The sequence below is a fragment of the Drosophila sulfurigaster genome, chromosome 3 (genome assembly GCF_023558435.1).
Source record: "Drosophila sulfurigaster albostrigata strain 15112-1811.04 chromosome 3, ASM2355843v2, whole genome shotgun sequence".
NCBI classification, from domain to species: Eukaryota; Metazoa; Arthropoda; class Insecta; order Diptera; family Drosophilidae; genus Drosophila; species Drosophila sulfurigaster.
Genome location: NC_084883.1, coordinates 10,713,772 through 10,736,109, shown reverse-complemented (window position 1 = coordinate 10,736,109; position 22,338 = coordinate 10,713,772). Strand labels below are relative to the sequence as shown.

The window sequence follows — 22,338 nt, the reverse complement described above, 5'->3', positions numbered from 1 at the left end:
CATAGCTCCAATATGGATATACGGCATACAAATTTGGGGGGATTGCGGCTAAATCTAATCATAAGCGCATCGAAAATCTGAAAACCGAGCACTTAGGCAAATAACTAACTGACCCTGGTACACAGGGACTTGAAAGTCTACACGATTGAGGAGCAGATCGGTCGTCACACTAGCGCCGATACAGCGATAGACTGCTGAGATATCAGAGCCGACTCGCAAGGCGTCGACTACCTGAAACGACATGGATTTGCCAAAACCTTAGTATGTCAGTGAAGTAGTCACATTACCATATTAAAATTTTCTTCCATGTGTAGTTAGGGTCTATTTTTTGTTGTACTGTTTCTTAGCTTTTGAATAAAGAATTCCTTAAAAAAGGCAATACAGACAACAAGCACTGCATGTCATGCGCGATGTTAGCCAGAGGGAAATTTAAATGTCCCAAGGTTGCGCTGGGGAATTTTGTACTGGAAGCACGGTTGCCACTTTTGGTACAAATGTACCAAAACAGGTACATTTTTTATGCGTTGGTACATTGGATCACTTTTTTTAATTTTGGTACATTTTCAATATGCCTGGTCTAGTTTTTTTTTCATAAAATTTTATGTTCACACAAATGTGTAACAAATGGCTCTGTTCCACCAGGCACAAATTTTGTATCAGTTAGAAATGGAACCATTACAAACACTGAAAAATATCGCATGCAGTCGATTGGCGATGTTCCGTCTCAAATTGAGAAAATATGTATGCGCCACCGTAAGGTCCATCACTACGTAAACAGTTATAAATTGTGAAATACATAAAATCTTTCGAGAACTTGAATTTGAAAAATAAATTGTTTAAACAGTCTTAAAGATTATACATAGTGATGGATAGGTAAGTAAGCTAAAGTCTTTTGAAACAACAAAGTATATATGTACATATATCAATTTTATAGATTCATTACGAAAAAGGCAGCTTCTGGTGCAACTGAAGCTAATGCTCCGCAAGTGACAGTAGATGATGAGCCAAAGTGAGTCTTATTAAAACATGTATAAGTTTTCTAACATCGCATGTATAAGTTTTCTAACATCGCATTCTTTAAAAGCAACAATTCGCCCAAAGCGGATCGAAAATTTCCCAGCGAGTGGCTCACCAAGTTTTCGTGGCTTAAAAACGAAGGTGGTCGTGGTTTTTGCAAGGCGTGTGAAAAATTTGTTTTCAACCACATTACCCATATTGATCGGCACAGCAAGCAGGCTCTGCATCAACGCAACGTCAAAAGCAAGGAAAACCAAATTAAAATGCACGAATTCGCCTCACGGTCAAAAAAAGTTGATGATGAAGTTCAGTATGCCATTTACACATTAATGATGTTTGTCATAATGCATAACTTGCCAATTTCGCTTATGGACTATCTGCCCAACTTGCTGTGTGTATGCTGTCCGGATTCCAAAATAGCAAATGACAAATGACAGAGCAGCTGGCGGGAAAATCATTCAAAAACATTATAAGTTCGCTAAAAAATTCAAAATTTTCCCTAATTGTTGACGAAACTACTGATGTTTCGTGCCGCAAGGCGTTTGTGTTGGTGGCAAGGCAGTTTCAAAGCGTTACGAAAACAATCACGGACAAGTTTCTTGGGTTGATAGAGCTTGACAAATGTGACGCTGAGTCAATCTATCAATCTACTAAACAATTTTTTACATCAAACGAGATCCCACTAAACAATTTAATTGGACTTGCAACCGACGGAGCAAATACTATGGCGGGAAGCCTATCTGGATTGAAAACAAAAATGAGTAAGGACACCAACTTATTTTATATGAAGTGTACTTGTTACTCACTACATTTGTGCGCAAGCTACTCTTGCAAAAAATTGCCATCAGACGTTGAAAAGCTGTGCAGGAACATTTATTCCTATTTCGCGTGGAGTCCTAAGAGGTGGTGTCATTTTTTTCTGAGCAAAAAAAGCTGGATCAACGAAAAAAAAAAGCTAAAAAAAGCGGAATACCAGAGAAAAAAGTTAAGAAAAAAACTGATTTTTATAAGGCAATGTACTGCATGTTATTCACTAATAAACCCTCAGTTCTACTTAACATAAAATATAGGGGTAATTCTCTAACGGATATCATTACAAAGAAAACAAAAAAAAAAAAACAATAATGTACAAAAATTAAGATCTATATTATATTTAAGATGTCGTCAATATTATCATCATCATCAATTGGATAAAATTTCTTGTCTTCAATTGTAGATAGGCAGCTGGGTGGTACATTATAGTTAAAACAGCACATATTGTGTCGACGCAGCCCGTACCTAAAATTTTAAGTAAATTAATTTATAATTTGAAGATACAAATAAATTAAAATATGGACCTTATACTCAGTATAGCGTTTAACGTTTCAACGCTCATGCTATTTCGAATTTTCGTTTTTATTAAATTGACTTGGCTGAACACCCGCTCGACGTCGGCATTCGACCAAGGCAGGGACTGCATTTGCAGAGCAACTGAAGCCAATTCCTGAAAACGGCAGTTTCCGCCAGAATCCCGATATTTAAGAACTTCAGCCCAGAACTTAACAGTATCATCGACATTTTCCCACTCTACCAGGGTTATGTCGTTGTACAGTCGTTCAATTTTATCTATATTAGGAGTACGAAAATACTCAAGGATTGGAGAGATTTGTTTCTTTTTGATTTTTAAAATATTTTCAACAGAGAATGCATCAATCTGTTTTAATATGTTAAAATTGTCCGGAAGCCTGAAATTTAAAAAAAAAATTATATACTACAAAATATAAATAAAAATTAAGATAATATTTACCTTTGCTTCAACTGTTTGGCTAGCTCTACTACAAAACCGGAACAGCACTCTCTTAATTCTATTTCTTCGACGGATTCTATATTCATTGATTTGACTTCTTTTTCAAAATCGTAGCCGAGGCCTAAATCGCTTTTGACGTGCTTTTCGAAGTCATCGTCGTTAATAATGTCAACATCAATATCAGGAGGAATTATTTTCTGTCGCAATGATCTGATAGCGAGTTTAAGATCACCTAAAAGCATCGTCGCATTAGCCGAATTACTTTGGAAGCACAAGTTAATTTTTTGCATGTCCTGCAATATAGGCTTTAAAAATACCAAGTACAAATAGTTTTTTTTTGTCGCAGAAAGATTCGTACAGGATTTTTGCGGTTTTGCATTTTTCACTCATAGCAGCAATTCCAAAGTGAGTTTTCAGTTTATGCCATTGGTCTAAAATTCGAGTTACTGCCATTTCAATGGATAACCATCTGGTATCACAAACCCTTGGAATTTTAAGGGGGGCCTTTAATTAAAAATATGCTAATTAATTTTTGAATATTTACATATTTTTGGGACAATCACTTCTACAAGTATCAAACACTTACTATAGGTAAACAATCACGTGGAATTAGTAGAAACTAGACTTTTTTTTAACGATTTAGAAATATTAATACATAAAAAGATAGATATACACATATAAAACAGACATATTCATTTCTACTAAAAATACCTTTTCGTTATTGATAGACTCATATATTTTTTTGTATAGCGACTGGCGAATTGAACTTTTTGAAAACCAATTATGAGTTTCATAAATCAAAAATTCCAAATCATCCGGAAAAAAGTGCTTACAGGCGTAGTTTACTGCCAGTTGCACCGAATGACAAACACATTTGATTAAGATAAGAGATGGGGCCTCCTTCTTTAGTTCTGTGTAAACGCTGTTCTTGCTTCCAATCATCACACTTGCGTTATCTGTTCCGATGCCAATTAAATTCTTTATATCAAGACTTAAACGCTTTAACTCCTGTTTGAGACCGTTTGCGATGGACAATGCGTCCCCAGCTTCTAGCTTTACTAAGCTTAAAAATGTTGACTCTACTGTTGCTTTTTCTACAGAAAAGTACTTAAAGACCACACCTAAACATTAAATTTTAATAATATTAACATGTATTAACACAAACCAAATAAAAACGATTATAAATAATATACATATATACACATAAGTTTATATTTGAATATTATTAACTCACCAAGTAACTTTGTGGCACTAATGTCTGTGGATTTGTTCAAAAGTAAACTAAACTTGGAGCCACCAATGTCCTTGCGAAGCTCTTCATTGAAGTGGGGAGCCAATGCATTTTTAATTATGTATGTGCATTTTGTGCGGTGCATCTTTATTTTTGTCGCGGTGCTACTGTCATCAAACTTTTTTTGACAAAGGTCACTTAAATGATTTACAGGGGCTATTGCGCTATGCTGAGCAACAAATAGGCACAGCGCTACCTCCTGCTCAATTGTTTTTGAAGGCGTTTTAGCAAAATTTATTTTATTTTTTTGCACAAAGCCCTCCATAGCACGGGTGTGTTTTTTTGTTGCAGCATGTGCACGCAAGTCGCTTAATTTTGCAGTTATGCTGCACTTGCAATAGCTGCAAAACACCCGCGTGAGGTCTGTAGGATCCTTCCTCATCCACTCCTTGAATTCTGTGCTCTGCAGCCAGACATCTCTCACTTTTTGTTTATATGATTCCTTTGGCATCGTTAACTTGATATGCCGCAACCGAATTTCACAATATTAGTGATGCAAGAAGCTTAAAATTAGGGGTGAACTTTTGAGGGAAGTTACTCGATATAAGTAAATATCGATATTTTATCGAGAGAAATACATTTTTAACATTTGAGCCGTTAAACTCAATTTTAACATCTCTAAAATTTGAATAAAAGTAAACTAAAAAAAAGCTGCGTAAATTTGCTCAAAAAGCCAGAATTCCCGCTGCCCGCTGTTTTCATATTTTTCCCGCAATCACGCTTCAAAAAAAGCCAGATCTGACGGATAAAAAACGGAAATGACACCACTGGTCCTAAGAGAGTGCTAGAGCTAAAAGAATTTCAAGACTTCTGCGACATCAAGCCCCATAAAATCTTAGGATTAGCAATGACACGGTGGCTTTCTCTTGAGAAAGTTAATTGTAGAATTGTAGAGCAGTGGGATGCACTACAGCTTAATTTTCTATCCCAATGTTCGGAAGTCAATAACATAAAGCCCAAGGAGTTAGCCAATATTATGTTAGCACCGGAAATAAAAGCATATATATTGTTTTTAACGTACGCTCTAAAAATTATTAATGAACTTAACACTGAATTTCAATCCGAATCTGTCAGACTTCCATACCTATACAATAAATAGACTTGAAGTTTCTGTTAAGTTAATATTATGTAACTTCTGTCAAACTCCTTATATTAAAAACAAAAATATAAAAGATATCGTCCTTAAAGATAAAAATCACTTTTTACCTGTAGCAAAAATTTGTATTGGTACAAAAGCGCAGCAGTATATTGATAGCGAAAATCTGAGTGAATTTGAAAAGTGTAAAATTAAAGAAACTATTCGTGAATTTTATATTGAGCTGATTTCACAAATAAAAATGAGATTTGACTTCGAAAGAGAAGATGTAAAACTTTTAGAGGCAATAACTCCAGCTAAATTTCTAAGCGAAGATGAACTTTCAATAGTACCTTTGATGAAAACCTTCGAAAATTTATACAATGGTGATCCCGATGATCTAATATCCCAATGGAACCAACACCGTCTGTCTTTAAATGAGGGAAAAGAAAAAGACATTTGTAAATTTTAGACAGACATTGGAAGTAAAAAAAACGGTCTTGACGAACCGCTGTTCAAAAGCTTGATAGAATTCATATATAACTTGATGTCGTTGCCACACAGCTCTGCTGCTGCAGAGAGAAAATTTTTTGAAATTTCTTTAATAAAAACTAAATTACGAAATAAATTAGAATTTAAGACACTAAATAACATTATGTATTGTAAGGAATTGATTAATTGTAATGACCTTCACTATGTTTGGTCTCCAAAAGACTGTTCATTTTTAAAAATGAACTAAGTTTAAATTTAATTTATTTTTGTTTAAGGAAAGTTCTGTTTTTTTTTTATACGCTATATACTATACTACTACTATAATTTGAAGTAAAAAATGAAATATGAAATAATAAAAGATCATTTTAAAAAAACGTTAAGAAATTTTAGTTTTAAAAAATACCGAGAAAAATTTGTGGTACATTTTAGCTAAAATTGGTACATTTTTTCAAAATTTTGGTAGAAAAAATTTTTTTGGAATAGCAACCGTGACTGGAAGTGTCCACCAGACATTTATGTATGGTGTCAGCTTGACAGTCTGGTGCCCTTGCCAACAAGGTAAAACGACGCAAGTAGTACATTTTAATACAAAATTCGGAGAATGTCAAATAAAAAGAAGTATAAAAATTATCGAAGTAAATAAAATGATTATTATAATTTTAATTCAATTTACTTAATTTAAACAAAGTTGTAATAAAACTTTATACTTTAATTAGCTAAGCCTAAACCCAGGTATGTTTAATTACTTGTCTTAGCATTGCCTATGCTAAAAAATTCGCTGAATGCTAGAAATAGTAATACTTTATTAATTGACATAAGACTTGAGTGTTAGTAAGAGTAGTATACAACTTACCTCTGATTGTTTTCATAAAACATGCGCAGAAAAATCATACATGATGAACGGGAAATATCAATAGTCTAGGGCCTAAGAAGCCGTGTACAGAAGTCAGATTGGCGGACACTGTCATGGCGTTACATGTCATCCAATGGTCCACTAGACTGTCCTTTAGTCACGGTCAAAGCATGGCACGAAGTACGATTGGGTATTTAAACTAAGCTTCTGAATAAGCAGGCTGTCTGAATTAGGTTGGAAATGTTAAAATAAAAAATTAAAAACACTGATATTGTCCAAGAGAAACGTTTTTTGATTTTTAATTTTTTAATTCCATCTCAATAAAATGCGCCCACTCTAAAATTAAAGTATATGATTTTTAAATGCCATAAACAATTTTCTGAAGTTTTGAATGACATTCGTAATTTTTACACAGTTTCCATGAAAAAGTTTCTTCCTGGAAGCAGCCGGGTTAGCCTAACCCTAGCATATTATAATAAGGTAAATAGAAAGCAGAACTAAACTTTTGTATTCTCAGATTACTTAATTAAAATAATGTACAAGAACACAATTCAATCAAAGCTAATTAAGCGTTTAATTAGATTAATTAATTTAAATTTGCCATAAAGAAGCCAAAATCCATCGAAAATGCTCTGCTGAGTAACAATTTTTCATGATAACATAAACATATGCTGAATATATGTGTATTTAAAGTCTATGGAATTTTGTTTATTCTATGTACATTTAAAGTCTATATACAAACAAAAAGAAAGCGATAATTTCAGCATTCTTATGTACAAATTTTGAATTGGATCATATAAGTAGTTGCCGAATTTGAGACTGGCCCTCAGTTTCACTTCTGTGTTTCAATCGTAATGTCTAAAATTTGCGTGTTATTATTTTTTGCTTTTGGCTTAGCATTCGCATTTGCGCTTATCGCTGAAAGAAATGGTATTGTATAAAATCGAGAAATTTGTGCTTTTTGTATGTGATCACCAATTAATTAATATTTAGCGGATGAACTATGCATAAGAGACGATTCTAAACCGGGATATTGTATGCGCCGAAGGAACTGTTCGTTCCTCAAAGAATTAATTGCTCGAAAAAATCAATTAACACAAGCTGAAAGATCGTACTTTAGAAGATCAAAGTGCCCTTCAAGAAGAAATGATAAGGTAATTGTCGATTTTTTTCTGCAAGTTCATATTGAATTCATTTTTATTTTAGAGGTATGTGTGCTGTGAAGAAAAAGAAAAGATTGACCAGGCAATTGATAATCTGTATAAGGAGGAATGCGGTAGATTTGAAACAGATTTGATAGATAAAGGTCATGAAATTCAATTAATGTCGAGGCCGTGGATGGCTCTTCTTTACTTAAAATTTAAAGATGGAACTGAAAAATTTGCATGCGGCGGTACCCTGATAAGCAAACGTAAGTAAATAAATAAATAACTCACTGTTACGCTCATGTATTCCTCGTTTACCTTTTTAATGACAGGTTACGTGTTAACAGCTGCTCATTGTTTCAACGAGAAAGAACTGTAATCAATCGACTTTTAAAATCGAATTGAATATGTAAGATTTAAGTAATTTTTGTTTATCATAGATTATCAGTGCGCTTGGGAGAGCACAATATAAATAAGGAAAGAGATTGCATTGGATTGAATTATTGTGCACCACCAGTTGAGGATATTGAGATTGAACGCATTTTTGTGCATGAAAAATATTCGGATCAAACTCATCACAATGATATTGCTCTAGTGAAACTGTCGAGAGACGTGGAATTCAAAAGTATTCTCGAAAAATAAATTAATTTACATACAAATATTTAATTTATTATTCACAGGGAGTATTTGGCCTATTTGTCTGCCGACGATCGAGACTCTTCAACAAAAACTTAACAACAAGACAACATTCTATGTGACTGGTTGGGGAAAAACTGAATTCGCTGAATTCTCTGATACTCCAATGGAAACTCTTATAAATCGAATAGATCACGCAGCATGCCAAGAAAGTTTTCCGGGTCGGCGAATCGTTTCAACACATATATGCGCTGGTGGCAGTAATGGGGACTCCTGCAATGGCGACTCTGGAGGTCCATTGTCGAATATAATGTATTTTAATGATTTTCAACGGTTTGTGCAGTCTGGAGTGGTCAGTTTTGGATCTCGGAATTGCAGTAGTAAGCATCCGGGTGTCTACACAAATGTTCAAAGTTACATACGGTGGATCGCTTACAAGATTGCCACCAAATGAATTAAACAGTCAAACCAAAATTATATATAGTTAATGAAGCTTATCAACACATATTGCGCATATGATCCATAATAAATGATTGCATTGGGTCACAAAACATACTCAGAAAGTTGTTCATTTTTCGCGCCATTAGCGACGCCAAGTGAAGCTCATTATGAATATGATGATAATGGGGACTTCGATCCTTTTGCGGTTGAATATTCATTTATTTTCGGCGCCGCCATGTTCGGCGTCTGCGTCCGGCGGAAGTAAACAAGCGCACACTCGATTGCCGTCATCTAGAGGGAACATGCCGTTGTCCTTGTGGCTGCTGCTGTTGCTTCTGTTTTTATTGTTGCCATAGTCATTGTCCGCCATAAATCATTCGATTTTGAACGCGTGAAAGTCGACTTCCTTTTGGCATTGGCTAATGAAAGCCGCATCTCACTTCAAATGCTGAGGGAAATATCGATTATCAATAGAACTCGCTCTGCCGGGAGTCTGGCACGTATTCCATGTCAAAATCCGCAAAAAAAAAACACAAACAACCACAAGTAGAAATCCCAAAAGAAACCAAAAACCAAAAAAAGAAAAAAACAAAAAAAAATGTAGCACATTCATAACTCAAAAGCTCGCATTAGAATTATTAAAATGCCTGCTGTGGTTTCTTTTGCATGGCATACATATCACAACCCGTATCTCGTATCTACTATTCGAATATGCCACATAAACCGACTACATACTAATACTATATACGAATATATATATAGTATACATATGTAGCATTTCAGTTGGCTGACTGCGCCATTTAGCAAATTGAAAATATTGCCACTGGCTGCTGTGGGAAGCACCCAAATATAAAAGAAAAACGTAACCAAAATGAAATCTCCGGCAGCATCAGCAGCAGACAAATACAAAAAAATGAGCGCTACACGTCGCATTTATGCCAAATAAAATCAATAGTAAAGTAGCACACAAATACTACAACAACACGAGTGCCACGCAATCCACTGAAAGAGGCTTTTACATTTGAAATATTAGCAGGACCCAAATATTTTTATGGGAAATATTCATTTTGCTCTGTTTTCCACTTCGAATCAACTGATATGAATTGAATGAGTGAGAGTTTTCGTTTCCAAAGCAGGGCAAATAAAAACGTGTTGCATACTTTACGGCTGCGCATTTAAATAAAATGCGGCACTCTGCTTTTAAAGCATTCACGACTGCTGGGCTCATTCATTAGAACAATATTCATGAAATTTAGTTGCCTAAGAGTTGAGATTGTTTTTGTGTTTTTTTCTTGTATGAATAAGTTTAATTAAAAACTCAAAAATGAAAATTCTTGTTTGGATTGGATTTTATGCTTAAGGTCTCTTATAATAAGGTTAATAATAAATTTATGTTTTTATTATATTTTCTTTAAACATGAATATTATTTTGAAGTGCTTAAAAAAAAGTCAAAATTGAAGTTGAATAGTACAAAAATTAAACTCGAAAATAATGATTATTTATTTCAGATTTAATTTGTGACTTTGTGATTTAAGAAAAAAAAAGAAAATAAATTAAAAACTTGCTCTTATTCCATTTTTATACCTGCTACTGTTTGTGATTAAAGCAAATGTACATATGTAACAAGTGACATTTCCCTCTCCATAAAGTATATGTATATGTATATTCTTGATCAGCGTCAACAGCCGAGACGATATAGCCATATCAGTCTGTCGTTCTGTCTCTCTTTCGTCTGTCTGTATATAATATAAGAAGATGTAAGATAGAGCTATCCAGATTTTCGGTATGCGATAACATATGGATACACCAAATAAAGCTTTTGATATATATTAGTAATTTTGGTTAATTTGGTAAATTTATACCCAGTGAAAAGATACAAATATGGCAAAAAAGCGCCTAGTGCAATCGGGTCTTAGCTGCTGCGACTGATAATCTGATATATTTTGTACTCTATAGTATATTTTGAACGTATTCGATAAGCAAAAACAAGCCTTTAGTATATTTTAATATTTTGAGGTATTTAGAATGTGGTTTTATTGAAAATGAGTGGCGACTAACTTACAATCGAGCACACTTGACTTTCTTACATGTTTATTAAACCCTTTTTATTGTACATATGTATTTTTGATGAATATTATCTAATTTGTGCAACTTGTATAATCAAATCTCAATTAAGCAATACATAATGGAAAGTCACTTGTGTAAGCATTAGCCAAGTTCGAAATCAATTACCCGGAATCTATTATCCTAATAATATTAATCGCTGGCACTTTTGGAGGATTTTGCTAGTAAATGAGAATTTATTGGCTGTAGCATAAATTCGTTTGGGATTGGCATTCAAACCATTTCAATTTGCTGTTTATTGCTCTCGTCGTTTTTGGGGCTTCATCGATACAATATGCAATAAGCAATGCTTGTTGCTAGTGGTGCCACAAAACGTGGCAGCCGTTATGAATATTGCTGCAAAGCCATTTAAATGCAGGAAATTGAATTTTCAAATGAGCCTTTTGAGCGCGTAATGGCAATGGAGACTTCGATTCGATGCCATGTGATGTGTTGTGAATGATATGAATCATTGGCAATCTGAGATGCTAGCTGAGGGAGGGAGATACACTGCAACAAGTTTCAATTGGCCTGCGGCGTGTTGCCATTTCAATTAGGAGGCAAAAAGAAGAAGAAGCGTCACTCATAACTCACACAACTCAGCTGAGAAGTGTCTGCAATGAATTGAAGCATTCGAGCTGGAAAATGGTCATACCGAGTATTGTGCGAATATGTTAGTATTATAGACGATGTTTGCTGCTGTCGGCTGCAATTTCCTGTTGCCACACATCACTCGAGCGGAAATTATGGCACGCCCATTTTAATCATTCGTCATTTCCGGCGGCGCGTGTTCCCTGAATAGTGGCAGTTTGCTTGACATAAATACGTACTGAAGGCACTACATAGTTGGAGTGCCAAACACTTCAAAAAGTATTGTAACTATTGTATGTAAGCAGCTGGACTGTGAAGGGTGGGGGTGTTAGTGGCATATTATGTGGCAAAGTTTTGGCAAGTTACCTGCTTAACTTGTTGGTTTGTGTGGTCAAAAGTGCAATCCATGCCCGGCACTAATTGCACTCTCTGCCCTGTTGTGGTGGCCAAAATAAGGGAGTCAACGCATAAGAATGCTGTTGTAGGTGAAACAAGGGGTGTGTTATATAGGGGTTGAGAGGTAGCCGTTAAGTAGGCAAGCGCCATACGACAAATTCCGTTGGCACAGAAAACCACGCGAAAATTTATGGTTTCAATTAAAAGTTTCACCATTTCCGTTCATTTGCAGCACAAACAAGCAGCCCGCTGGCTGCCCAATTCAGCATAGGCGGTGGCGTAGATCGTGGCCCAGTTGGTGGCCCAAAACGCAATAAGGTAATGAGCTTTTACTAAAAAAGCCAGGACCGTTACCAGAGCCAAAACTGAGGCGTGCAGCGCAGACCCTGAAAAACTTGTTACTTTTTCAGCGCTTAGGAAATGGCAAAAGTTTTTCGCATCCGTTTTGTAATAAAATTATAATTTATTTTATATTTGTGCGTTTAAATGCCATTTCTATAGCAAAGTTGGCCAGTTTTAAGCCCTAAGAATGGCAGCAAGACAGCCAATGCTTCAATTCGCACAGTTTTCTATTCTTATTTTGGGCTAGTTCGATCATTAGTTCGAGCACTAAAAGTAGCCAGGGGCTAATGTAATTTTAATATGACAGCAAGAGGGTGGAGGGGCATTTAAGGCAAGCAGCCGCAACGCTCATAAGCTGTGGCAAGTGTCTAAGCCAATCAGTTTTTTGTGGCCAAGTAAATATTTTGTTAACATAATTGCATAAATCACAGTCAATTTTTCATATCACACGCTCCCATGCGATAATTTGTGTGTATATGTGTGTATGTGTGTGTGTGTGTGTGTGTGCGTGTAGTTGTGGGTGTGGATGTGTGATTTTGCCTCGGGACTAGAGCCTGATGCAGGCGTTGGTAATGATGGCGCTTGTGTAAATAAACTGTCAGTTGATATGAATTCAACCATCACTCATACGCACCGTGGCATGATGGCCTTCAGGGTGTGAGGCCGAGATTGTGTATGAGTGTATGTGTGAGCAAATTACCACGCTCGTACGCACTTCTGACAACAACAACGAGCGAGGAGCGGCTGTAGCAGCTGTAACAAGGATGCGTGGAGCATGTGTTTCTGTGAGGCAGACGGCAAAAACAACAAACGAATTTTCGTTTGGTTCCGCTTCCGTTTTACGCTTCGCTTTGCCGCCTGTGCCATATGCAATCATAATGAAGACATTTCCGGCTCATTGGATGCCAAAGCAACAGCAAAGGCTGAACTGAACTGAACTGAACTGCAGACTAATGAAGCCATCATTGCTGCACATAACACATTCTTCTGCGATGTGCCAACTCTGATGAACATAATTGATGCAAATTTCTCGTTGTGTATCTGCCCTTAACACTTGAATGCAGCCGCCAAGGCCTGACAGCTTTACATATTGACAAATTGAGAGGCAACTGTTACAAAAAAACATCGAACAACGAAAACATAAAAAAATAATTGGCCATTTATTTTGCATGCAGATTGAATTGAGGTGACACAAAGCCACAAGATGTTCGAACTTGACTATTGCACTGCGGCAGACAATAAATACGAGTAACATATTTGCAATCCAGGCACTCTAGAACACTCTAGACAAAAGTTGCGGCTCTGCAGCGCTTTAAAATTGATTTTCTTCGAGTGCTCCCAAAAGTATGCTACACTTTTTGTTGCCGCCCCAGGCAAAACAGGACACGACAAATTGCTGGAAGCAGGAAAACTTATGCGCGTTGGGCACAAGTCAAATTGCATTTAAAGTGACAAATGTGGCTGGCTGGATGAGCGGAGGGTGTGGGAGGTGGTGGGGGGATTGGCAACCATTGAGAATGACCAAAAAACGTAGTGAACAAAACACGTGCTAAAAATATTTCCTCAGCAAACAAACCCAAATGCCAGTTAACTTCCTTTCTTCACATTCTCATTCGCATTCGTATTTCTTTAGTCACCGGAAGCGGACATTTTTCATGCTTCGGTCTTTTGGTCAGCAGCCTGCTGCTTCAGCTACGCCCACACATGCTCCCCAAGCTGAAGGCGTGGCCCTGGACGACCCAGCATTAGAATTTATCGCTGTCAGCACATGGAAGAGCGCCGTGTTTTCAGTTGGCGGTATTTTTTTTGTTTTCGGCTTTGGCTTTTGTGAAAAAACTGTCGCTACATGTGGCATGTGTAGATACGAAGAAAGTGAGAGAGAGAGAGAGAGAGGGTCAAGGTGGAACAACTTTGCGTTGTTTCTAGCTGTTATGTGGTGTGCTTTGTATGTGCGTGACATGTGCACAGTTTGACTTGGGATTTTTTCGCCATTCTCAATACCTGGAATAACTCTTCAATGGAGTATGTAAAAAACAATTTGGCTACCCAACTTTTTTCAATATTTTTAAATTGAATTTTTATTTAATTTTCTGTCTATCAAAATTGTTGAAGTGAATGCGACTATTTCTTTACATCACTGAGAGGTATCTGTTAGTACATCATCTGGGTAAACACTATTCTGATGAAAGAAAGCAAATGGTATTTTGTGTCTTGGGATTGCGAGCAGTGCACCTTGAGACAGCTTGATTAATGGCATTGTTTGACTGTCAACAAGATCCATTTCAGCCTGACATTGATAAGCAGCCACCAGAATGTGCCAACATCATCATGAATGAAACGCATTTAAGCCAAACGAGAATATCCAAAGTGCTCTACATTTATAATAAACTGCTAAATATCTGAGTGAAATGAGAAGAGCCACACAGTGCGCCAATTAGTCGAATGATGTTTTTGGGCGAAACACTTAAGAGCAGGCTGTTATATCATTTATCAGTCGTTTCACTGCAAAATAATTAGGCTTATTAACGGTGCGTGCAATGAGTATTCGTACTTCAAATTGTTATTGTTATTGTCGTGCAAAAGTTGCGCCCAAAAACTGGAAATTAACTCTGAAATCTGTTGTGAGCTCATTGTCAGCATGAAAAGTTTTTCGCCACGCCGTTCCTCGTTCTATCCGCTGCCCTCATCTCTTTCCTTTTTGCCATACAGAAAAGTTGCCCAAATACAAAACTTTTTGAATGCAAAACTTTTGGGCGAGAATTACAATCGTGATAAAAATTATGAAAATATTTTGGAGTGTGTAACTTGCGACTGCGATGACGACGCCGACGACGACGACGTCGACAACGTCGACAACTTGGCATAAGCAGCAAGAAACTTGCAGCTGCAACAAGCGGCAAGAAATTTATAAATAAAATGAAACTCTATTATGTACGACAATTCGTAATAGTGTATGAAAAAAACTGTTTTCAATCTTAAGGCATTTAATTTGATGTACATATATTTTCCGTTGCATAAATGATGACAACTAGCTTGAAAAGAAGCCAAAATAATGCGCATACGACACGTGGCCAACGTGTGCATCGAATTCGCTCCGGAAACTGCTGAGCTACACGTAAAAATGCAGAAATATTCAATTGAAAAACTTTTGTAATCAAACTATTGAAGCTGCACACATACACAGAGAATTGCATCAAAACTATTTGCTGGGTAGGAGAAACTCATAAATCTGTTGCAGAAACTATTGCCAGTTGCAATGCTGTGAGCTTTGGGATTTGGATTTAGATTTGGATTTGCAGTGGTAGCGAAACAATGCCAAAGTTATTTATTTATTTATATATTTATTTATAACTCGCAATGCGATTGTCTCTTTTTTGCGTTTGTGCCTTTGGCTTGCTCTCGTTATTTATACATTCTACACACAGGGAAGAAGGGTATTATAACTTTGTGGCTGCAGGAGGCAGAAAGAGGCACCACCGAACCCATAAACTTATTATATATATTCTTTATCAGCGTCAAAAGTCGATACGATATAGCCGTATGAACATCTAGATTTTAGAGTCTATAAGAGATAGAGCTATAATTATAATTTTAAATACCACTTTCTCGTACTTTCTAATTTTTGCTACGCTCACAAATAATAAGAGTAATTTAAAAGCTATAGCTTATAGTATTCACTTAGAATTTGTGGAGGTTATTAAAGAAATTCTTTTGTTTGGAAAATCTACTGCAATCAAGTTTTGGTTGCTTTGTATGGCATTCTGGTATATTTAGTGTTCTATGGTATATTAAGAATGTAGTTCTATGGTATATACAAAATATACCAGATTGTCAGTCAAATCAATTATATCAATATTCCACAAACTTGTTGCTATATTTTAGTATTTTTGGAAATATTAATTTGATATATTTTAAGAAAAATACTTCACTGTTTTGCTTTTATTCAAAATTATATAGTCGAGCAGACTCGTCTCTAGCTTTACTACTTATTCGATTACAATATTTGATTCTGCGAGTAGCATTATTAAGTTTCCAATTTATACTCTCTTTAGCTCTTTTAGTTTTATATGTATAGTATACAAAAATTTTTCAATTATAATTCATATTTATTTACAACTCGGAATGCAATTGCCTCTGTCTCGATTTGTTACAATATTTGAACACACATTTAATTGCATAAGGTAGTATTATTAAGTTTCCCATATATCAGTAATACTTTCACTATGTTCGTAAAGTTCTCAGCTGCAGATTTAATGGCAATTCAAATCAAGAACAAGACGAAGACCAAGTCAAAGAAGGCGGCGTATCGAGTCTGTCGTAATATTTAAACGTCTGCTGTAAATATTTGATGCCTAATTGAATCATTCATTCAGTTGCTCATTGCTCGGGACGCACACACACAGACTTACACACACACATAGACACACTGACACGCCCACCGACGCAATTGCCCCTTCGCTCAACGAGTTGATTTGAATAAATTTGCAAATTCTGCTGAGTCTGCTCTGGAAGCATTTAACCGCCTGGCAACCACTCAGCCACTCTGCCATTCTATCAGTTTTGCAAGGCTACCAGTTGCAAGTTTGCCAGTTGCAAGTTTGCCAGTTGCCAGTTTGCCAGCCAGCCCATGGTGCAATTTGTCTGTCAGCTGACGACATTTGGGCGTGGTCGAGGCTGGTGGGGAAGACCAGGCCGAGTTGAGCCGCGGCACTGGCATCGACTTGACTCTCTCAATTTAGCTGTTGCAGCAGCAGGAGCAGCAGCAGCAGCTGCCTGCACTGCATTTTATGGCATACTTTGCGGCGCATTATGCGGCGCGCGACAAAACGAAAATTGTGCAAATTAGCGCTCGGCGTTTGCTTAACACTCATCAATATTTGCATTTCAATTAGCGACAATACGAGTATGGCAAACATGGCTTACATTTCCCCCTCACAAAAAGGCGGCCAAATGCAACTGCTTCCTCCTCCTCCTCCATCTCCTTCTCCTCTTCCGTGTTCCACTTGCGACTTTGCAGTGCATTCAGCACAAAAGTTGTAAGTTGTTGCACTACTCACAGCTCACAATTGAAGCTTTTCAATTTCTCTGTTCGAGTAATCGATATAATAATCGATGTCCTAATTAGCAATAAGTTTGGTTCGTGTTCTCTTTACGAGAACAGTTCTAAAAGTTAAGGTAATAAAACAAATGGGTAGCTCAAGCTGCATATTTAATATTCTATTTAATAGAATTAAATATGAATCTACTTAATGCACTAACCTTCTAGTGCCCAAATTTGAAAAAAAAGAAAAAAGTTATTATTTTTACGTTCCTTGCCGGATTGCGATTTATATGACCAAAACCTAGACCTTATAAAAGTGCGACAATATTTTTGTTTCGATCAAGAAACTTCTTAAAATGTTAAAAATTGTTTTTTTTTCCGCCGAATACGCAAAAACTCAAATTTATGACAAAACATAAGAAATGCTGTCGAAAAAAATAGAGCTCTAGCTCTTATAGTCTCTTTGATCCAGTGTTTCTAACGGACGGACGGCCAGACGGACAGACAGACGGACATGGCTACATCGTCTCGGCTATTGATGCTGCTCAAGAATATATATACTTAGAAGGACCCTTTCTACCGTTACATACATTTCCTGCCGGCACAAAGTTATTATACCCTTCTACCCTATGGGTAGCGGGTATAAAAAAGAATAAAATAAAATATAAAGATGTTTTTAGTGTGCACGTATATAGGCGTTAATTAATTAATTAATTACATTATTCTTTTCCACATTTTTTACTACTGTGTAGATCTGTTTCAATTATGAATGGAAATTAGAACATATATAATAAAGCTCTTCTTTGGTGTAATAAAAACGCAAACTATAAAAAAAATTGTAAGCACAGAGTATTACTAGAAGAAAAAATTTTGAATTGCACTTGTATAAATTATAAAATATTTAAAAAATAATCAGTTCGAATAATAATTAAAATGTTTTATCTTCTATAGTACTAAAATAAAAAAAATAGACTTGGATTTCATCGTATCCCTTGAGATGAAGTTTGATTAAGTCTGCTAAATTTAATAATTAGTGTTGGAAATATTAGCACTTGGAAATCCAGCACTTAATGTAGCTGGAAATTGTAAAGCAAAAGCCACAATGAAATGTATTTAATATATAAACATCGATTACTGATTTTTCGGAACTAATATCGACTTTAAAGTTAAAAGAGTCGGTTCCACGTGCATTCCTCTGAAGTAAATAAGTGTTGTGATCTGACAGTGAGTGGAAGCATTAAAGAAAACTTGAAAAAGTAAAGTACCATTATTTATTTTATCTATATAATATTTTCGAATAAATAGTTATTATTTTGTGAAAATGTTTTCGTCATTCAAATATTATTATTACATATATTTTATACTAATTAGATTTTCGTTCAAAAATAACAGGAGGCTGTCTGTCTAGAAAGTGCAAGCAAACTTTTAGCTTAAACAAAACTGAACTGCATTATAGCGCAAACTTCTATGTAATTGTTGTCGATGTTGTTGTTGTAGCTTGGCATCCGTATTAATTACTTAATTCCCTAATGAACGCAGAAACTTGCAATGCAACTGTGGAGTGAGAAAGCATTACTTAAACTTCCATAATCAATACAAATTTGATGAGCTGTAGAGCAGCAACGGCTGGCACTTCATTCATTCATTTTTGTTGGGCTATAAGTTTTTGGCCCCAAAAAGCAACTTTATCATAATGAACACCATCGAGAGGAGAGTACGGAAAAAAGCTAAGTTTGTCATGTTTATGACACGCCCACACGCCTACATCAACGCCCACGCTCGCCGGCACTTCACATTGAGTGGGCCAGTGGGCGAGAAGGAGGAGGAGGGGTGAGAGGTGAGCCGTGAATGGTGTGCGGTGCCTTGTCAAAAACAGCCGTTGGCAAGTTTTTGATGTGCTGGGGCCGCAGGACAATCTAATAAACGAGGCAAAGCCAAAGCCAAAGCCAGTGCCAAAAGCTCGGCCAGGGAAAAACTTTCACTGACCTTTGTGCTGTTGGAGGATGAGCTTCAACTGTGATGAAAAATATACCTTTGAAGGATTTACTTCGCCACAGCGAGCGAAATAGAGAGAGAGAGACGCACACACACGCACAAATTGGAATGAATAATAGAATATCATGAGGAAAAACAGCACAAATGAGCTTGGGTTGCTGTTGATGTTGTTGTTGGTGTTGTCTGTGGGTCTTTTGTTGGCAATTTCCTTGCTTTATTGACTCGACATTGACTCTCTGGGGTGTGCGTAAACCAAACAAACAAACAAAGTGAGAAAAGTTGACACATACACTTACGAGATTAAAAAGAAAACAAAGCAAAAAAATAAAGTCCAAATAAAAATGAGCCAAACAATATCCGCTGAGTTGGCCAAATTGAAAATGCTCTGCCAGAGACAGCTCCACCACCACCACCACCTGTACCACCGCATTTTGGGGGCAGCCAAGAGACGAGTTGTATGTTAGAAGCAGCTGCTTGTCCCACAACAACAACAACAACAACAACTTCTGTGCCGCATATCTAATGAGGTGTCGTAAGTTTCTGCCTCAGCAGTTTGACAGCTGTCCAGGGAGCACGCGAAGCAAAGTTCCATTCCAATAGACGAATTGCTCTTCTTAGTTACTCACTTGCTTTTGGCTTTGGCTTTGCTTGGCGGCCCAACTTTGATGCTTTGATTTATAGCCGCAAAGTAATTTGCCAAATTGCCGGCATCTACTTACGCAAGTCTCCCCCCACTCCTCTCCTCTCCACGCCTCTCTCTCCCATCGATGTTTGGCCGCTGCTCCATCAATGCCAATTAATTGCCGTTTATTTAGCCATCAATTGTCATTTGCTGATCCTTAACTCAACTGTCAACTTCGCCATCGTGTTTTAAAGTCGTCAATTAACAAATTGTTTTTAGGCCTATACAAATTCCATCATCTGATACCCTAACAAAAAATACACCCAAACAATTAGCGTAATGAATGCTAAAATGCTGACAACTGTTGTAGATTCCCATAGCAATATTATTGCATCGCATTCAACACAAATCGTTAGGTGGATTTAACAAATTTTCTGTTAAATCATAAGCATTTTCGCTTTGGCACTTTTTGCTTGTCTTGCAGTCATAATTCAAATGCGGCTCAAAAGTCACAAGGCTGAGTCGAAGACAAAAGAGGGGAGCAGCAGAAAAAGTTAAACAAAAGACGAACGCATAATTGTGCAGCGAACTGTATTAAACAGGGTCATATGCACAATTATAAGAATAACATAACAAGAAGCCTCGCATAGAAGAACAAAAACAACAGCAACCACCAAAGTAGCAACAACGACTACAACAACAACAACAACAACAGCAGCAGCCATGTCAAGAAGAACAACAAATGGCACACGCACCACAATTCGTTGAAGAAGCATTTAAGAATGAATATTATAGTGTGTCCGACTTAAAGATACCAACATTATTTTGAAATTTGGTAGTAATATAAACATAAATATATTTTCTTATCAAAACTTGAAATGCCACAAAATTTAGATTTGCTTGTATTATCAGATTTAACACACATATAACCTTTAAATGTTTCGAAATTTCATTGAAAAGCGGCGTGAAGAATTATCTCAATTTAAGTTTTTACATTAGAAGCTCACTAAATTACATATCTAAAATAAGTTTTTGAAATGTTCATTATTAGTTTTTTAATGAATATAAAAAAGCTTAAATGAAAAATAGAGCGGTTTTTAATTTCGCAATTTTATACTAAAATTTGTCCAACGATTTTGTATCGAAAATATGAATACAGTGGTCGAATTTAAAATGTTAACATTTATAAGGTAATTTCTATAAAACTGAAAATTATAAAACAAAATTTGAATCAATTATAAGTCGGAAATTCTTTTCGACTAATAAGTTATTACTACGTCGTAATAGCTTAAACTGACAATCTATGGTATAATTTGAATGTAGTACTTCCTCGATATACCAAATATAGCCTTCGGGATATTCTAGTATTATTGTGGTATATTATTTTGGTATATTTTAAGAATAACATTGCACTGTTTTGTTTTTATTCAAAATGGGTAGCTGGTATCTCAGTCGAGCACACTCGAGCTTTCTTACTTTTCAATCATTTAATTTACTCAAAATTAAAAAATTATACTGGAATTTGATTTTTATTCCACTTATTTATATTGTTGATTTAATTTTGATAAGAAATATATCAGTAAATACTTTACAATATTAGATCTTTAAATCTTTCGTCAACTTGAATGCAAATGTTAGTCAAAATCGTATTTCATTTCTGCCTAAATTTCATTGATGCATATTGCTCCATTACCCTAAAGCACTCCTCTGCTATGTGCGTATAGGGTATAAAAAAGTTTTGATTTTTGTGAATTTGTGTATGCAGCAAAAGCAATATAAAGCGGAAGTCGTCAGTACCCGCTGCCCGCCACCCCCATCTCCATCTCGATCTTCATCTCCATCTCTGCCCAGACACCATCATATCTAAAAACATACGCATGGCAGTCTTCGCTTCAGTCCGTCACCCACTCCTCCTCCTCTATCCGCCCAGAGTCGTCATGGCTCGGCGGCTGCGTCTCTTGAGCCCGCAAGGCACTCGAACGGAAAGCAGCATTGCTTTTATATTTATTTATTTATTTCTGCTTTTTTTTTGTACATTTTTCAGTGCGGGGGCTTTTCTTCTAATTTTCCTCTTTCTTAGACAAAGTGAGAGACGAACGTGTTGGCCACTTCATTTGAATCGTGTGATTTGAAGCGTTTGATGATTTGTTTAAGAGATTTGCTAACAAATTGATGGCAACTCATCATTTCTTGTGGCTGCGTTAATTTATTTGTTGTTATCAACGTTCCCCGCTTCCCGCTCCCCATTTGATGCTCAACCATAAACATATTTAATTGCAAATTAGACACACAACCACCGCAAACCATTGAGCGGGGGTCACGTGCACTCGCCTTCGTCCCGTCTTCCCTCATCGCCATCCATCGTAATTCTTGAATTGAAGTTTTCCCGCCCCCTGCTGTTGCAAATCATAAAAACTGCCAATCGCATTGCCATTGAAGGACTAATCCCGTAATTACAAATCCACGGCTGACTGCTCGGCTCTTTGCTCTGCCACAGACCACGGCGGACAC

At 36.4% G+C, this 22,338-nt stretch overlaps 3 protein-coding genes across 4 annotated transcripts; 2 read left to right on the top strand and 1 right to left on the bottom strand.

Moving 5' to 3' along the window:
* Positions 1–779: 779 nt before the first annotated feature.
* Positions 780–5,925, top strand: LOC133843401 (uncharacterized). Of its 2 annotated transcripts, XR_009894504.1 has the most exons (5): positions 780–873; positions 935–1,009; positions 1,085–1,778; positions 1,840–1,920; positions 4,875–5,925. XR_009894504.1 is itself a non-coding variant. In XM_062276920.1 (4 exons), the coding sequence occupies exons 1-3, from the start codon at positions 866–868 to the stop codon at positions 1,449–1,451; spliced, it is 450 nt and encodes a 149-aa protein (XP_062132904.1). In that variant the 5' UTR covers positions 780–865; the 3' UTR covers positions 1,452–1,920; positions 4,875–5,921. The 2 variants fall into 2 exon arrangements, 1 of the variants encoding a protein (XP_062132904.1); XM_062276920.1 differs by having other exon boundaries at positions 1,085–1,920; positions 4,875–5,921.
* LOC133843399 (uncharacterized) lies at positions 2,153–3,475 on the bottom strand. The gene is made up of 4 exons (XM_062276917.1): positions 3,162–3,475; positions 2,804–3,096; positions 2,355–2,741; positions 2,153–2,295 (listed from the first exon to the last, which is right to left on the bottom strand). Exons 1-4 carry the CDS (start codon positions 3,180–3,182, stop codon positions 2,160–2,162), a joined length of 837 nt encoding a protein of 278 aa, XP_062132901.1. The 5' UTR covers positions 3,183–3,475; the 3' UTR covers positions 2,153–2,159.
* A 1,365-nt stretch (positions 5,926–7,290) lies between the features above and the next one.
* Positions 7,291–8,850, top strand: LOC133843398 (serine protease grass-like). Its single transcript, XM_062276916.1, has 6 exons — positions 7,291–7,444; positions 7,508–7,668; positions 7,721–7,925; positions 7,992–8,034; positions 8,100–8,284; positions 8,340–8,850. Exons 1-6 carry the CDS (start codon positions 7,369–7,371, stop codon positions 8,747–8,749), a joined length of 1,080 nt encoding a protein of 359 aa, XP_062132900.1. The 5' UTR covers positions 7,291–7,368; the 3' UTR covers positions 8,750–8,850.
* Positions 8,851–22,338: the final 13,488 nt, after the last annotated feature.

What these genes read in the sequence shown, in the direction of transcription:
- LOC133843401 (XM_062276920.1), top strand. An exon ending in ACAGTAGATGATGAGCCAAA is followed by an intron (nt 1,010 to 1,084) that starts GTGAGTCTTATT and finishes ATTCTTTAAAAG; the next exon opens with CAACAATTCGCCCAAAGCGG.
- LOC133843399 (XM_062276917.1), bottom strand. Translation starts at nt 3,182, where the DNA reads ATGCAAAACCGCAAAAATCCT. An exon ending in TGCAAAACCGCAAAAATCCT is followed by an intron (nt 3,097 to 3,161) that starts GTACGAATCTTT and finishes CCTATATTGCAG; the next exon opens with GACATGCAAAAAATTAACTT. An exon ending in AACGCTATACTGAGTATAAG is followed by an intron (nt 2,296 to 2,354) that starts GTCCATATTTTA and finishes TTAAAATTTTAG; the next exon opens with GTACGGGCTGCGTCGACACA.
- LOC133843398 (XM_062276916.1), top strand. Translation starts at nt 7,369, where the DNA reads ATGTCTAAAATTTGCGTGTTATTATTTTTTGCTTTTGGCTTAGCATTC. An exon ending in CTTCAAGAAGAAATGATAAG is followed by an intron (nt 7,669 to 7,720) that starts GTAATTGTCGAT and finishes TTTTTATTTTAG; the next exon opens with AGGTATGTGTGCTGTGAAGA. An exon ending in TGTTTCAACGAGAAAGAACT is followed by an intron (nt 8,035 to 8,099) that starts GTAATCAATCGA and finishes TGTTTATCATAG; the next exon opens with ATTATCAGTGCGCTTGGGAG.